General features: G+C 36.9%; 1 protein-coding gene and 1 non-coding gene across 2 annotated transcripts; one reads left to right on the top strand and one right to left on the bottom strand.

The window, feature by feature from the left end:
- Positions 1-1,307: 1,307 nt before the first annotated feature.
- On the bottom strand, positions 1,308-1,414 carry LOC141701720 (small nucleolar RNA R71). The gene has a single exon (XR_012566878.1). It is a non-coding gene; the product is annotated as a small nucleolar RNA R71 (small nucleolar RNA).
- A 14,748-nt stretch (positions 1,415-16,162) lies between these two features.
- LOC141701717 (DNA repair protein XRCC3 homolog) lies at positions 16,163-17,160 on the top strand (the record flags this gene model as incomplete). The annotated part of the gene is made up of 1 exon (XM_074505347.1): positions 16,163-17,160. A coding segment is annotated over one exon (939 nt), but the record flags the coding sequence as incomplete, so codon positions are not given.
- Between the last annotated feature and the right edge of the window lie 17 nt (positions 17,161-17,177).

Here is a 17,177-nt window from a genome sequence, read left to right on the forward strand (position 1 = left end):
TTATGTGCGTCGCGAACATATAAGATAGGGTGTTAATCTCTTGTGAAGCGACAGTGGATCTCGAGATTTAGAACTTGCCATGCTAGCATAGGTTCATGTATGATGTGCATGATTAGTGGGTAACTCTAACCGTTTTATTCGCCCTGTGTAATCAAAAGGAATAACTTGTGCTTCAATCGTTATGTTGTCAATTTCTGTAGACATATAGGAACTCAACATAATTGATGCCTATTCAATTTCTATCTTAATTGTGGATGCTTGGTAGAATGGTATTAGTACAATGAAAGTTGGCTTTTATCAGTTTCGTGTTATTCGATTAATATCATCGATGTTGCATGCTAAGGGTAATAACAATAACTATTGAAGGAAGTAGTAATGAAGTTGTGATCTCATGAGTGTTTTAATATTGTTAATTCGAAGTGTTAATTAAGTGGTTAATTAAGTACTTAATTGTAGTTAATATTTAGTCAACAATTTTAATTGTTAGTGTCTTAACATTGAGAAGTAATCATACATTGGTGAGTGAGTATAACTGAACAGTAATTAGTCTGAGTCTCTGTGGGAACGAACTAGAAAGTATTCTATATTACTTGCGAACGCGTATACTTGCGTGTATTATTAGCGCGTGTTTTCGCACTAACAAGTTTTTGGCGCCGCTGCCAGGGACTCGGCGTATTTGTTTAGTTTATGTACTTACCATCATTGGTCGTTAGGACTCAGTGATTAAGACGTAATTGTTACTTATTGTTTCTGGTTGTGTTTCAGGTACTTTAGCGAGCTTTTATGCAAACTCGTTCTCGTACTCACAAGAGGACTTTAGATACAGCTGAGGAGACAGATGAAGTTCTTGATATTCCAGAGAAGATAGATTTTGAAGATTCGGATTCAGGAAGTGAGCAGAAAGAACCAGTAATCATGGGTGATTGTATTGTTCAGGCCGATCCCGCCCTTATGGATATTTCTCGGCCTAAAATTGATGACATTCAGTCGAGCATTCTTCATCCGGCTATTCAAGCTAACACCTTGAAATCAAGCCGGGCACTATTCAGATGGTGCAGAATTCTGTTTCTTTTGGAGGTGCTGCGACTGAAGACCCCAACATGCACATAAGGAATTTTGTCGAGATCTGCAGTACTTTCAAGTATAATGGCGTGACTGATGAGGTTATCAAGCTGAGGCTTTTCCCATTCTCACTGAGGGACAAAGCTAAGGACTGGTTACATTCTGAACCAGCTGGGTCCATCACTACTTGGCAAGATCTTGTGCAAAAGTTTCTGGTGAAGTTTTATCCGATGGCAAAGACTGCTGCTATGAGGAGTGCTCTTACTCAGTTTGCGCAGCAACCTACAGAATCTATGTGCGAAGCTTGGGAACGATACAAGGAAATGTTGAGAAAGTGTCCACATCATGGAATGCCCAATTGGATTGTGATCACTGGTTTCTATAATGGTTTGGGGGCCCAATCTCGGCCCATGCTCGATGCAGCAGCTGGAGGCGCCTTGTGGGCCAAAAGCTATACTGAGGCTTATAATCTTATCGAGACTATGGCTGCAAATGAGCACCAAAACCCAACTCAGAGGATGATGCCTGGGAAGGTAGCAGGTATTCTGGAAGTCGATGCAGCCACCGCTATTGCAGCGCAGCTCCAAGCGCTGTCGATGAAGGTTGATTCTCTAGCTACATATGGAGTTAATCAAATAGCTATGGTCTGTGAGCTTTTTGCAGGTTATCATGCTATGGATCAGTGTTCTCTTTTCAACGAATCTGTTCAGTATGTGAACAATTATCAGCGACAACAGCAGCCTGTGCCGGCTACTTATCATCCTAACAACAGAAATCATCCAAATTTCAGCTGGGGTAATAATCAGAATGCTATTCAGCCACCATATCAGCAAGGTGTGAGTAAACAGTTTAATCCACCTGGATTCCAGCAACCACAGCAGTATGCTCAAAGGCAATCATATCCTCAACAGGGAAGTGCAGCTGCACCTACTAGTGCTGATTTTGAGGAACTTAAGTTGTTATGCAAGAGTCAGGCGGTTTCTATCAAGACCTTGGAAAATCAAATCGGTCAAATAGCCAATGCAGTGCTCAATCGTCAACCTGGAACACTTCCAGTGACACGGAAGTACCAGGCAGGAAGGAAGCTAAAGAGCAAGTCAAGGCTATTACCTTAAGGTCTGGGAAAGTTGCTGATGCTGAAAAGGCAAAAGAAGGAGAAGCTGAAGTTAGAGATGAAGAAGCTAAGCAAAAGGAGAAAGCGGCGGAACCAAGGAAGACTACTGTTGAACACACTCTGCCTGAGGGTAATATAGGGGAGAAACAGCTGTATCCTCCACCACCTTTCCCTAAGAGATTGCAGCAACAAAAGCTGGATAAGCAGTTCAGTAAGTTTCTGGAGGTGTTCAAGAAACTTCACATCAATATACCTTTCGCTGAGGCTCTGGAGCAAATGCCTAGTTATGCGAAGTTTATGAAGAGTATTCTTTCAAGGAAGGTGAAACTGGATGACCTTGAGACCGTTGCTCTAACGGAAGAATGCAGCACTGTTCTGCAGCAAAAGTTACCTCCAAAGCTTAAAGATCCAGGTAGCTTCACCATTCCTTGCACCATTGGCAAGTTGTCGTTTGACAAGTGCCTTTGTGATTTGGGAGCAAGCATCAATCTGATGCCGTTGTCGATCTTTAAAAAGTTGGATTTGCCTGATCCAAAACCCACCTACATGTCTCTACAACTGGCTGATCGCTCTATTACTTAACCAAGGGGCATAGTGGAGGATGTGCTAGTCAAGGCTGGACAAGCTCTTTTTTCCTGCAGACTTTGTTATTCTGGATTTCGAGGAAGATAAGAAGATTCCCATAATCTTGGGAAGACCTTTCTTGGCCACTGGCCGTACCTTGATAGATGTGCAAAAAGGTGAACTTACTATGCGGGTGCAGGATCAGGATGTAACCTTCAATGTATTCAAAGCAATGAAATTCCCTACAGAAGATGAGGAGTGCTTAAAAGTGGATGTGATTGATTCTGCGATTACTTCAGAACTCGATCATATGCTAATGTCTGATGCATTAGAAAAGGCCTTAGTGGAGGATTTTAACAGCGATGATGAAGATGGCAACGAGCAATTACAATATCTGAATGCTTCTCCCTGGAGGCGAAAGCTGGACAATGCCGTTTGAATCTCTTGGTACTTCTGACCTCAAGAATGCTAAAGGAAAGCTCAAACCATCAATTGAGGAAGTACCTACCTTGGAGCTCAAGCCATTACCTGAACACTTGAGGTATGCTTTTTTAGGTGATGCATCTACTTTACCTGTCATTATTGCATCTGACCTTTCAGGTAGTGAGGAAGACAAGCTCTTAAGGATTTTGAGAGAATTCAAATCGGCTATTGGATGGACCATAGCAGACATCAAAGGGATCAGCCCTTCATATTGTATGCATAAGATTCTGCTAGAGGAGGGTAGTAAGCCAACTGTTGAGCAGCAGCGCAGATTTAATCCTATCATGAAGGAGGTGGTGAAGAAAGAAATTCTGAAATGGCTGGATGCAGGCATCATTTATCCTATTTCTGACAGTTCTTGGGTGAGCCCCGTACAATGTGTACCTAAGAAAGGAGGTATCACTGTGGTAGCAAATGAGAAGAATGAGCTCATCCCCACGAGAACAGTTACAGGATGGAGAGTCTGCATGGATTACAGAAAGCTGAACAAAGCCACGAGGAAGGATCACTTCCCTCTTCCATTTATTGATCAGATGCTTGACAGGTTGGCTGGTCATGAGTATTATTGTCTTCTGGATGGCTACTCAGGGTATAATCAGATTTGTATTGCACCAGAGGATCAAGAAAAGACTACCTTCACTTGTCCATTTGGCATGTTTGCTTTTCGCAGAGTTTCGTTTGGTTTATGTGGCGCACCGGCCACTTTTCAGAGATGTATGATGGCTATATTCTCTGACATGATTGGAAATAATGTCGAGGTGTTCATGGACGATTTCTCCGTCTTTGGACATTCGTATGATGAATGTTTGAATAATCTTCGTGCCGTGCTCAAAAGATGTGTGGAAACTAATTTGGTGCTCAATTGGGAGAAATGTCATTTTATGGTGCGTGAAGGCATTATTCTTGGGCATAAGGTCTCTAGCAAGGGTCTTGAGGTGGATAAAGCCAAGGTGGGAGTCATTGAAAATCTTCCACCACCTATTTCTGTGAAAGGAATCCGTAGTTTTCTTGGTCATGCGGGTTTCTATCGGCGGTTCATCAAGGACTTTTCAAAGATATCTAAGCCATTGTGCAACTTGCTTGAGAAAGATGTGCCTTTCAAATTTGATGATGAATGTTTGACGGCATTCGAGACTCTCAAGAAGAGTTTAATCACTGCACCAGTTATTACAGCACCGGATTGGACAGAGCCGTTTGAGATGATGTGTGATGCGAGTGATTATGCGGTAGGTGCAGTTCTTGGGCAGCGCAAGAATAATCTCTTTCATGTGGTCTACTATGCTAGTAAGACCTTAAATGGGGCCCAAATGAACTACACCACTACTGAGAAGGAGCTCTTGGCTATAGTCTTTGGTTTCAAGAAATTTCGATCTTATCTGTTTGGGACTAAAAGTGACAGTATTCACTGATCATGCGGCCATTCGCTATTTGGTTGCCAAGAAGGATTCGAAGCCAAGACTCATTCATTGGGTGCTCTTACTTCAGGAATTTGAGTTAGAGATCAAGGATCGAAAAGATACTGAGAATCAAGTAGCTGACCATCTCTCTAGATTGGAGAATCCCGAGTCTAATTCATAAGATAAGACATTGATCAACGAATCTTTTCCGGATGAGCAGTTGTTCGCAGTTCAAATATGTTGTTTCTCTCTGTTTCTTTGCTATATCTAGCTGTTATCTCTCTCATATAACCAGAAAATACCAAAAACAGTTGCAAAACTAGTTCAGGAACCATCAATTCCGGACATATTGCATAACAAATCTCTTTACACCACTTGTACCATTAACCCTGAAGGAAAACTCAGTTTCTTTATTATCAAAATACTTTGGGGAATGTGTTCTGAGGTAGATTATTCCTATCAATCCAACTATGGCAAGTAAAGATCCCCTGAATTCAGCACTGATCTCCTCGGATATGTACATGTCAGGTACCTTTTTTTCACTTCTCATGACCATTACATCTACAAGACAAACACAACCACCATCAAAAATAGTTGTCTTTGTACCTTGATAGGGTGCAACAATTCAAGCCCACCAAGACTTTGAGGTTTTGCGACAATCTTTGGACATACAAACTTTGATGCGTACAAACCGCCCCAAGCTTGATTGTGGCCTGTAAAATCTTTATATAATTATTTAAATTTATTAATGTAACTGTAACAGAGAATTGAAAAGAAGTACGAGATATCCTATATAGTTGCAAAACTTCTTTTCGTCTCTTTACCCATGAGCAAACTAGCAAAGTCTACTAAGTTCAGTTGTGATTTATGGATATAGAAAGAGTACACAAGTTAATACAATGTTCACCAGTTCAAAAATAAGCATTGTTGATATTATAAAACATTGATCACAAATGAAACAGCTTAATTATGCTAATTGGTTTTCATCAGAGTCCGTGGGATATAAACTTTGTAGCACAAATAAATTTGGATAATATAAATCTTCACCCTTAAATGCGCCTCTCCCAACCTAAAATTGAACTGGTAGTTTTCATGTAGTAGTTGTTAATGTTTTCCAGTTGCCTTTGTCCAGAATACAATATATTCAGAGTTGACTTGAGCTTCACTATGCCTTGAAAATCCTCCAAACCTTCGACTTCCTCTTCTCCACACAGGTCCTTCCCATTCACAATCACCATAGGAAACCTCACGTTGTCATTACCCACCAGCTCTTGAAGCTCTGTCAGATACTTTGGCTCTTTTGAACAGTTTCTCTCTTCAAATACAACATTTCCACCCATCAGAATCGTCTTCACCAACCCGTTAGCGCCTAGACCATTGTTATCAGTACTAGTTGTGTAAGAATCACCTTGTCGTTAGTTGGACCATGTCTCAAAATGGATGATGAAGAACTGCCTTGTTAAACTGTACTTGTTGGTGTTGGGAGGCGGCATTCTGGGAACTTGGCAGCCAATTTTTCTTGAAACAATTTTACAGTGTTTTGGATGAATGAGCTTTGTAACCTGAACGTGATAAAATAACCAAAGAGACATATTAATATTGATACTCTGGCACATACTTATACGTTTATTGAATATATCAACATCAGCTGAGAAATAAGAAGCATTCATATGATCAAGAAATAGAAAAGGAAACCTCTGTGCATATATTGCGCATCACAGAATAATGTACGTTAGATACATTGCATATCATAGATAATTTGCATATTATAGAACAACGTACTAGATGTTTCACACTCGTATAGGAAACTAAAAGAAGTAACGGTAAACAAAACACAAAATCATCGAAAAATAAGGTAGGAAAATTTACCCCTCTACGTGGTCACCAAAAATATTACCAGCTTCAACCAGAGCGTCTCTCCATTTTTCCACTTTGTGGTTGTGCTTCACCCTATGCTTTTCAAGCGCCATGCCATAATTTCCGAGCTGGTATCTGATATCTCGAATTTCAACCTCATAAAATATGGGCATTAAAAAATATCTGGAATTCTTCTTGCGTTCAAGAATGAGGACAAGTTCATCAAGCCACCATGTAGAATATGTTATCAATCTTGTACGATAAAGACATTATTATATATATATATTGAATATATAACTAATTCACAAGAACATTGCTAATTCTTAAATCACATAAGCATATAAGAATTAACAATTAAATTAAGAGAAGAGTTTGAGAAAACAAACAGAGATTGGATTTAATCTCGAGTCCAGAAAACTGTCTCCTTAAAGCAGTTTCGCCCCGCACCATCCGTGTTTAGCGACCTGCTTCCCAGGATAAAACGAGATACTAGTATAATCGATAGATCGAATATACTCTCAGCGAACTTGAACTGAGCCCGATAACTATCACCGAAATATTGGAAAAATTTAAGACTAAAGAGACCGAGAATGAAAGAGATGACTCTTATTTCCTCGACTTAATAAAACTGGTGCCCTAAGACTCTATTTATAAAGAGAGGCTTGAAAGGACTTTTTTTTCTTTTCGATGTGGTACATGGTATTTATAAGAAAAACTGAGGAATAGGTTTGTGCTACTCTCGATGTGGTACAAAACCACTTTTTCATATTAAACGGTAAAACTTTGGAACATCAGTTCTCATTCACCTTTTACTCATTTTGAGCGTGTTAATATGCATCGGAATCCCCTCGAAGAGGAGAATACGTTCCAATAAATACACACCACTAACACATAATGTGTCTCACTCATATAGAGTCTCAAAATGATTCACAACTTAGTCTAAAATACTAAGTTTGTCCAACAATCCCCCACAAATGAGATTGATGGTCCAGTAGCACGCACCACATAGACAGAAAGACGCGGAGCTTGACTTGGTGATAGTTCGGCGGTCAGATATAGCATACGATAGGTAGAGAATGCTCCTTGAACCTTCGCTCGAATAAGTATATCGACTTTACTAGTAGACAGTATGACGCGATGTCCTTGAACTGTTCGACCGTTTGTGTAAACGATGACATACTCATCACTGTATCTTTCCTGACTCATTAAGTTCTCATGATTATGTCCATTTTGGTCCTGGAACATCGTCCTGGTTCTGCAAGAGTTTCTAAAGAATTGTGCCTCGCAATTCTCCTTTGAAGCGGCCATACTTCTCTCTTACATAGGTGATCTTTATCTTATAGAGTAACCCGCGTTTACTCAACCGAATATTATGTATTCAAACTTGAAATCCTTGTATTCGTCAAAGATCATTAAAAGCATAAAACTTAACCTCGTACCTTACGGGTCTCACTGTTTCATCATCATAGAAATAGGCCAGGAGTTACCCCCACAGTGATTTGGTCATCATGATTTAGTTGTCCCATTGAACCAAGTTCTTGGGATCTCCAGTCAGCAAGGTTGGGTGTCCACCATGACGCCGTTAAGCAATAGGCAAGGCTCATTCCTCTCGATGATTTGACAACTATCTCTCGGTCTAACTAGATTCCCTTGGCTTAAACAGATTCGCTCAGTTTAACCATCTGGTTAGTGGATCCAAACATTATCATTTGACTTTACATAGTCAATCATGATAATTCTCGTTGAGAATAGTTGTTTAATGGTATTATGTCCTCATCATAGATGTGAGACATACCATTTCATACACAATAATGTGATCTCCCAATTTGCATATTGATTACACGATATATGCATATTGAAGACACATTTTCCTTGTCATTTAGGAATATCCTTACAAAGTGGCTACTCAGCCTTTTAACTGCATTTATTTTATGTACCCGACTCGTATTCCATCATGAATCGAGCTAAGTTTAGGATTTCCATGACACGACTGCTAAGTGTGAAATGTATTCTCGAATGACTTTTAAGTTCTTAAAGTCAAATATCTAATTTACATACTATATTCACATAGTGCAATTAGATATCTTTCGTATTGCAGTCCAAGCTCACGAGCACATATCATACACCTTAAATCTCATTGCAATCACTTCCAAGTGACCAATTTCCATTGTACTCGTGCATCTACCCAGTTTACCAACTGTGTAGCCTATGTCTAATTTTGTACAATTTTAAAAAGTACAACAGACTTGCAATCCTTCTTGAGAGATCCTTGTTCATCAACGCTTGGATAAATATAAATCCATTCCAGCTATGACAACTTTAGCTTCGTTGATCTCTTCAAAATTCACATCACCAACATGTGACATGTATCGTCTAAAACTTTTAAAGTCACGAAGATTGTAATCTTCAAATCAAAACTTTTCAATCTCATCAAGATTTTCAGAAATGACCCTCTTGTCATTACTTCTCGTAAAGATCAGATCACTCACATGCAATCAATTATGACTTGCATATCATGTCTAAATAACACATGCACACTTGTCAATTCTCTGATTTTGAATCAGTTTGACATCTCATATTGACATATTTCACATTTATGAAATAACTTTACTAGTTATTACTTAAGGCTTCACTTGTTATTGATATTACCAGCTTTTAGCGTCCCAAAAACCAGCAATTTCAGTTTGCATCATTATCGAGTTTAAGCGTCCTTAAACTGGCAATCCTTATTCACATAGCAACCAATTTTGAGCGTCCTCAAAATGGGAACCATGTCATTTATTTGAAGTCATTGCTTATCATAGCAATATCAAATTTAATATGCCATTATTTCGTGTCAATGTTGTTTCACTCAACATGATCACCGAAAATACAGATTTTCTACTCTTGCTTTATCTAGAGCAACCCTCGGGTTCACGTAAATAGATATTTCTCCAAATATCTATTTAGAAAGACCATCTCAATGTTCATTGATGCACTTTTAAATTTCACAATACGATAATTTTAGTATCATCTTAATGAACCTTATTCTCAAAACTCGAGAATATTTCATAAATTATATAAGGTCATCACTTTCGACTGTAATATTTTAGTATCAGTCTGACCTTATACTTCCTTCAGACCCAGATATATTTTCCCAACAAGATTCTGTCAAACAGAACCACTCTCTCTATTTCTTAACATCTTTTCCCCCACAAAGGACATAGAGAGAACATGCACAATCCATTTTCTAGTACACGTGCTAGAAAATCTTGATTTATTGACTCTCAGTAATAGTCAAATTTTCTCTTGATATATTCACTTATCAAGAAATTATACGAGAAGCGCATTGCTTCTATTAAATTTATGAGTTCACCTTCAAGCAAATTATCAAGACATTCGGGACTAGCAATTATCCAAGTCTTTTGCTCTCTGCAGGTTCATCCTCACATTCATCCAATAACTCGTAAGTTCATTTAGATGACTTTTAATTACAGATCTACTGGGATCTACTAGCTTATCGCATAAGCATTCCTAAACTCTGTAATAGTATTCTTACGAATCTCAAAAATTAGATTCATATATCGGATATTATTAGACTCAACCATTGTCTATGTATCCATCCAAAATATCTCAATTGATTTTGGATCTCATGCTACCAACAGAGGTATTGGTATCAAGTTTCGAGATACCCCCACATTTCAATTATTTTCAAGAATGTTTCATTACATTCCACTATTCATAGAAAATTCAATAATTTTCTATTTTAGATACCCCCACAATTTTAATATTTTACAGAATGTCAGAAAACATTCTAAAACTAATAGGAAATTTAATTATTTCCTTCTGTGGTATCATGTTTAAGGAACGATTAGCCCTTCGTAACTAATATCCTCAAATTCAGTGATAGTCTGAGCTGATCATAATCATTTTGCATCTCTCTCAGAGCGCAACTCAAGCCTGCATCTACTCCATTTATTTAATGCGAGTAAGGTGCAACGACCTCATGAATATTCACGTTGCAAACTGAATTTGCCTGGTGATTATTCATCATCAAATTTATTCACTACCATCTTAATTATCTGTATTAAGTTGGATTTACCCTTGAGTTTATAGAGCACACATCTCTCTATTTAGCTTCAATATTGACTCGACTATGAGTACGAGTGATAAATGTTTTACTATCAAACCAGACAGTAAACACATATCGTGTCACTACCTCTCATCTGAGCAGGTTTTACGTCATTCATTAAAACCTATAAGATTTTAATATCATGTTTAAATAACTTCCCGTGGTTCTTATCATTAAAAATTCAATTACCGAATTTCTCTAAAATATTTACATGGTTCACACGAACCTACATTTCTGGCTCACCTACCGGTACAACCATAAAAGGCCCAAGGAAGAAAATAAATCTTGAATAACCCCACATTCAGTGATCCTTGATCAACTGATGCGTTAGGGTTAACAACTTTTCGGATTCTCTCCGAAGTTCAGCATAACTACTGATATCAATATCTGTCGTATTAAGTATCATATGGATCACTATAATAGGCTCGTGTGTCACTGCCGCAGCAGACCGACACCAACACGTAAAATTACTATTTAATTGGAGGAAAAATCCAACCAGAAAAATATAATTTATGTGCCGACCCATAACCTGTACTCCAGGCCCATTAGGTTTTTTAATGTGGAGAATCCTGAACCATTGTAAATCTGGTTCACTTCAGCTGCACAACTCGTCACATTATTTAACAACAAACATGTTACTGCATTCTATCCAATATTACAAGTTTGTGATATAACTCCATTATTAAATATTAAACAATAATAATTGATGCCTTATCATCACTCAATAATGATTAAAAAATTAATCACCAAATAATCAAGTTCCATCATGAAGGGTCACATTTATGTAGCCATATCATTTAATTGCATAGCAATATCATGTTATGAACTTGCAAACACGCATGTAAACTATAGCATATACGATTCTTGTATCAGTGTACTAATAATTCCGAAATCAATTCAGAATTAAGAAACTCTAGCTCATATATATTATCAATCACCATGTTAACAAAACATAATAAGCTATCCATTAATAGCGAAACATGGACGAATTATAAATTTGGGTTTAATCTACCAATTTATAATGATCAACCCGAGAGAGATGTCAACCAAATATGTCCACTTGAATATAAGTTGATCATAAATCAATAACCATTAAAGCATCAATAGCCTTATAAGAAACCAATTATCCAACAACTTTGTGCTTACTTTTGCCTCGTACCTGTTATGCTTAAACAAAGCACCACTTAAAATCAAATTTATATTAATTTCAAGCACATGGCAACAAGTGATCAAAGAAATTAACACACTAAATTTAATTTAATTAATGAGGCAAATAATGGCCACTCATTTACCCATAAATAAATCCAATTTAAACAATCAAATTGACTTTTGCGTCTACTCACAAGAAAGTATGAAAATTGAAGAAAATTGCTTTAAGATTGTTATCAATCTTGTACGATAAAGACATTATTATATATATATATTGAATATATAACTAATTCACAAGAACATTGCTAATTCTTAAATCACATAAGCATATAAGAATTAACAATTAAATTAAGAGAAGAGTTTGAGAAAACAAACAGAGATTGGATTTAATCTCGAGTCCAGAAAACTGTCTCCTTAAAGCAGTTTCACCCCGCACCATCCTTGTTTAGCGACCTGCTTCCCAGGATAAAACGAGATACTAGTATAATCGATAGATCGAATATACTCTCAGCGAACTTGAACTGAGCCCGAGAACTATCACCGGAATATTGGAAAAATTTAAGACTAGAGAGACCGAGAATGAAAGAGACGACTCTTATTTTCTCGACTTAATAAAACTGGTGCCCTAAGACTCTATTTATAAAGAGAGGCTTGAAAGGACTTGTTTTTCTTTTCGATGTGGTACATGGTATTTATAAGAAAAACTGAGGAATAGGTTTGTGCTACTCTCGATGTGGTACAAAACCACTTTTTCATATTAAAAGGTAAAACTTTGGAACATCAGTTATCATTCACCTTTTACTCATTTTGAGCGTGTTAATATGCATCGGAATCCCCTCGAAGAGGAGAATACGTTCCAATAAATACACCTCACTAACACATAATGTATCTCACTCATATAGAGTCTCAAAATGATTCACAACTTAGTCTAAAATACTAAGTTTGTCCAACAGAATACGCATAATTCTGGGAGAATACAACTATGGCGCTCATAGAATTTCGGATCCCCTCTCTAATTGTCAAATCTACTTCATCTCCAATATTTATGTCATTTTTGTCCATGAAAGCTACAAATCCTCGGGCTTTCAAAGCCTCGTACAAGAAGCATGTAAAGTTGTTGCGAGTTTCCCCTTTGAAGCTTAAGAAGACATGACAAAATGAGTCTTCTTTAGCCATGGAGAATTAGCTTTTCTGAATCAGATAGTTAGACTGGAGAAAAAAATTAAGTAGTCAAAATGCAGATGGAATACTTCAAGTTCAAAACAAGTGCTTTATTACAAAAGATGTTCTGATATATATACCAATAATTGGTTAAAAATATGTCAACAAACCTAAAGAATGGAGTGAATTGGTCAAAGAAATTATTAATACATGATAAAAATAAATACAAGGCTAGGTTGGAATGTTGGATGTAGCTTCCACGAAGTCAATCAACCATGGCAAGTCAAGTATTCTAGGGCTCTGCACACAAGGTTATACAAATGCACGTTCTCGGCTTATATATCTTAATGGTATGATCAATAATAAAAAAATTTTAAGTAAGGTTGATAAGAATTCTTACAAAATATCATTGATGCTGTTTAAGTCGGTCAAACAGTGACAGGAAAGCCAACTTCCCTCAGAAATAAATCTCATTAAAATTTGGAACAAGCTTAGAGAGGATAATTTTACATAGAACATTTAAAATTGAATTGTCAGCCTTTAAAGAAAACCAAGAATTTTAAATCATAGATAATAAGTTGTTATACAGTATTCGAGCTTGCTCAAGTAGCACTGCATCTGCAGCATCAGAAAACAAGCTGCTAGAAAGGAACTTGGCTGATCTCTTTGGCTCCTTTGCTTTTTATCTTGTTTAGATGTCTCTAGTCCCAAACACTCCATCAATATTCCAACAACTTTACATAATATTAGGGAATAGCATAAGGAGTGAATATTTACAGTGGGGGCATCATGTACTTAAGTGACTATATTACGTGTCGAAATTCAACTTTTTTTATCATTTTCATTGAAATTTCAATTTTTTTAATATTGAAGTGCTAAAATTAGTATTTCATCTATTTAATCTCCAATTTATGATCATATAATTATAAATTAAATTAAATATGACTCAAATTATGAAAGATTTGCTAACATTACGGGGGCACTTAACATTTTTCTGGTGGGGACATTTTATAAAATATACATATTTATACCTTAAAATTTTAATAAAAAATGGCTAATTTTTTATTCTTTTATGTGAGAGCACGTGTTCCCGTTGTCCAGTACAATATGCGACCTCTTGTCCCAACCTAAAATTGAACTAGTAGTTCTCATATAATCATTTATACTCTCTAGTTGCCTTTGTCCAGCATACAATATATTCAGAGTTGACTTGAGCTTCACTATGTCTTGAAAATCCTCTAAACCTTCAACTTCTTCTTCTCCGCACAAGTCCTTCCCATTCACAATCACCATGGGAAGCCTCATCTTGTCATTACCCACCAGCTCTTGCAGCTCTGTCAGATACTTTGGCTCTTTTGAACAGTTTCTCTCTTCATATACAACATTTCCACTCATCAGAATAGTCTTTACCAGCCCATTCAAATACAACATTTCCACTCATCAGAATAGTCTTTACCAACCCATTTGCGCCTAGGCCATTTTTAACACTAGTTGTGTAAAGAATCACCTCGTCATTAAATGACCCCTGTCGAGAGAAGGACGATGAAAAACTGCTTGGTAAACCTGAACTTTTTGACATTGGATGACAGTGTTTTGGATAAAAGTGCTCTGTAACCTGGAAGTGAAATCCTGATATGTTGAGAAGTGTGTATATGATTTGTAAATGAAGAAGAAACAGGGAATTAAAACTTGAAGTAAATATTATGTATAATAGAACATATTAGACATTTAGATCACTTGTATAAGAAAGCTATTAATATAGAACACAGTATTATTTAGCATTAAACATAATAGCATTGCGAAAGAAGTAAGAAAAGTTACCTCTTTACATGGTCTCCCAAAATACTACCAGCTTCTACCAAAGCTTCTCTCCACTTGTCTATCTTGTGGCTATACTTCGCCCTATGCTTTTCGAGGGCCGGACCATAATTCCCGAGCTGGTGTTTTATATCTCGGATTTCAACCTCGTAGAAGATTGGTATGATAAATTGTCTGGAGTTTTTCTTGCGCTCAAGGATGAGAACCAGTTCATCGAGGTACCATGTACAATAAGCATAATTTTGGGAGAAAATAACTATGACACTCATAGAGATTCTGAAAATAATTATCTGGAGGTTTTTTTTGCGCCCTAGTACACATGGCTACGTTAAATTGCTTATGTGGTAGTATAATCTAGATATGTGAAACCAAGAAGCAAGCTTGTTTTCAGTTTTGTGATTGTGAAATGTTTGTAGAATTGGAATATTATAAAAAGGAGTAGAGTATTACAATAATTAGAATGTTTTAGAAACAGAGAGAACAAGTAGTTATACAGCATCCCAAGTAGCGAAATCAAACTACTGCAGTTGACAAGCTGCAACAAGGCAAACTCTATCTCCAGGTGTAGTCCAGCAACTTGAGCTGAACTCCTGGGAGGAAAATACCCCAACTCCACTGCTTTTCATCTTGTTTACCAGTCGTCCAACATTCCATTAACAACTACCAACTGAATCTTTACCTAAAAAATAATTATGGGCTCGCTACTATTTTAGCCTTCCTAATAAAATAATAATCATTCTGTACTAGAAATATACATTTCTAAGTTTTAACACTTTATGAGTTTAATCAACGCAATTTAAAAGCTTTCAGTCCTATTATATTGTTTGCCTCTTTTTTCTTTTTTATTTACTCTCTGATTGATTAGTATACGTCAGCCATTTGCTAGGTTGATGGGCTACTAAAAGGAACTTTACTGATTGGGCCTAAACAAGCAATCATCTTTTTATTAAACACCTCTGGGCTTCTAAGCGGGTTATATTATGACCCAATTCATTGTAGCGCACTGTAAAATATTTTCATTGCGTGATCAGTTCCTCTGATTGAAATTACAAAAGAAGTTATTATTCATCAGTTACTTTCTTTACCAATCAATAACCAAATAATTGCACAAAATTCTCAAAGGATTTAAATGCACAATCAATCCATCATTCACTCTTACTAAATCAAAGTTTGCAAAATGTTATATAATTCATGACGGATATATATTCTGGTGGAGTAATAACATTTTTAGTTAATACTGTCTTTTTTTAATTTTCAAAATCTTTTGCAAATCTCCATTTGACATAATGTATTCCAAATAACTTATATTTTTATGTTTTTCTACGTGTTCTAAAAGCTCTATTGAACATTTTTCCAGATTTTTTTCAAATGTGTTTTTAATATTTATCATTTTCGCAAGTTAATATAAATTTTAAATATTATCTAAATTCAGAAAATCTGATATAAAATTTGGGTTGTCCAGTTCTTGATCAATATCTCGCCGGCGGCGTGCCATGTGGGTCCATCACCGAACTTTCCGGCGAAAGTGGGTCCGGAAAGACCCAAATAGCCCTCCAACTCCTCCTCTCTGCTCAGCTTCCACTTTCACTCGGTGGCCTTGCATCATCCTCTTTGTATCTCCATTCTGAACCCCCTTATCCTTTTCGTCGTTTTGAGCAATTATCGAAAGCCTTTTACTTATCGTACCCTCAACTATTTGATTCTGTTCAATGTGTGCGTAATAATGTTCTTGTTCAGGAATTAGATTCTGCAGATCACCTGTTTGATGTTGTGTTTAAGCTAGATTCTGCATTGGCGAAGGAGTCTCGTAAAACGATGCCGATTAAGGTACTTGTCATTGATTCAATAGCGGCGTTGTTTAGGTCTGAATTTGATAATAACCCATTTGATCTTAAGAGGAGGGCAAATTTGTTTTTCAAGATTTCGTCCACTTTGAAATTTGTGGCGAAGAAATATGGGGTTGCTGTTTTGGTGACGAATCAGGTGGTCGATGTCATGCGATCGGGGGATTTGAATGGATTGAGGATTGGGAATTATGACAGTTTGTATAGTTCGGGACGGAGGGTTTGTCCTGCTTTGGGGATATCGTGGGCTAATTGTGTTAACTCAAGGTTGTTTTTGTCTATGAATGAGGAAGTAGTTGGTAATGTCGCGGGTGAGGGTGATGATAATACATTGTGTAGAAGAACAAAGAGGGAAATGCATGTTGTTTTTGCACCACATTTGCCTAGTTCATCTTGTGAGTATGTTATATATAGGGAAGGTGTTTTTGGTGTGCGTGGACAGATAGAAATCTCAGTTTTCGGTACAAGTTTAAATTCAGATGCTAGTAAAAATCCCACTTTTTTGTTGTGTGATAAAGAGTACAGTTGTGGAAATGTGTGAAGCTTATTGCATATTCATTTTCGATACCGGAGTAAATTATGTATATTTTTGTTACGATTGCTCATGGTTCTGCAGT

This window comes from Apium graveolens, unplaced genomic scaffold (assembly GCF_009905375.1).
Source record: "Apium graveolens cultivar Ventura unplaced genomic scaffold, ASM990537v1 ctg4307, whole genome shotgun sequence".
In the NCBI taxonomy this organism is placed as follows: domain Eukaryota; kingdom Viridiplantae; phylum Streptophyta; class Magnoliopsida; order Apiales; family Apiaceae; genus Apium; species Apium graveolens.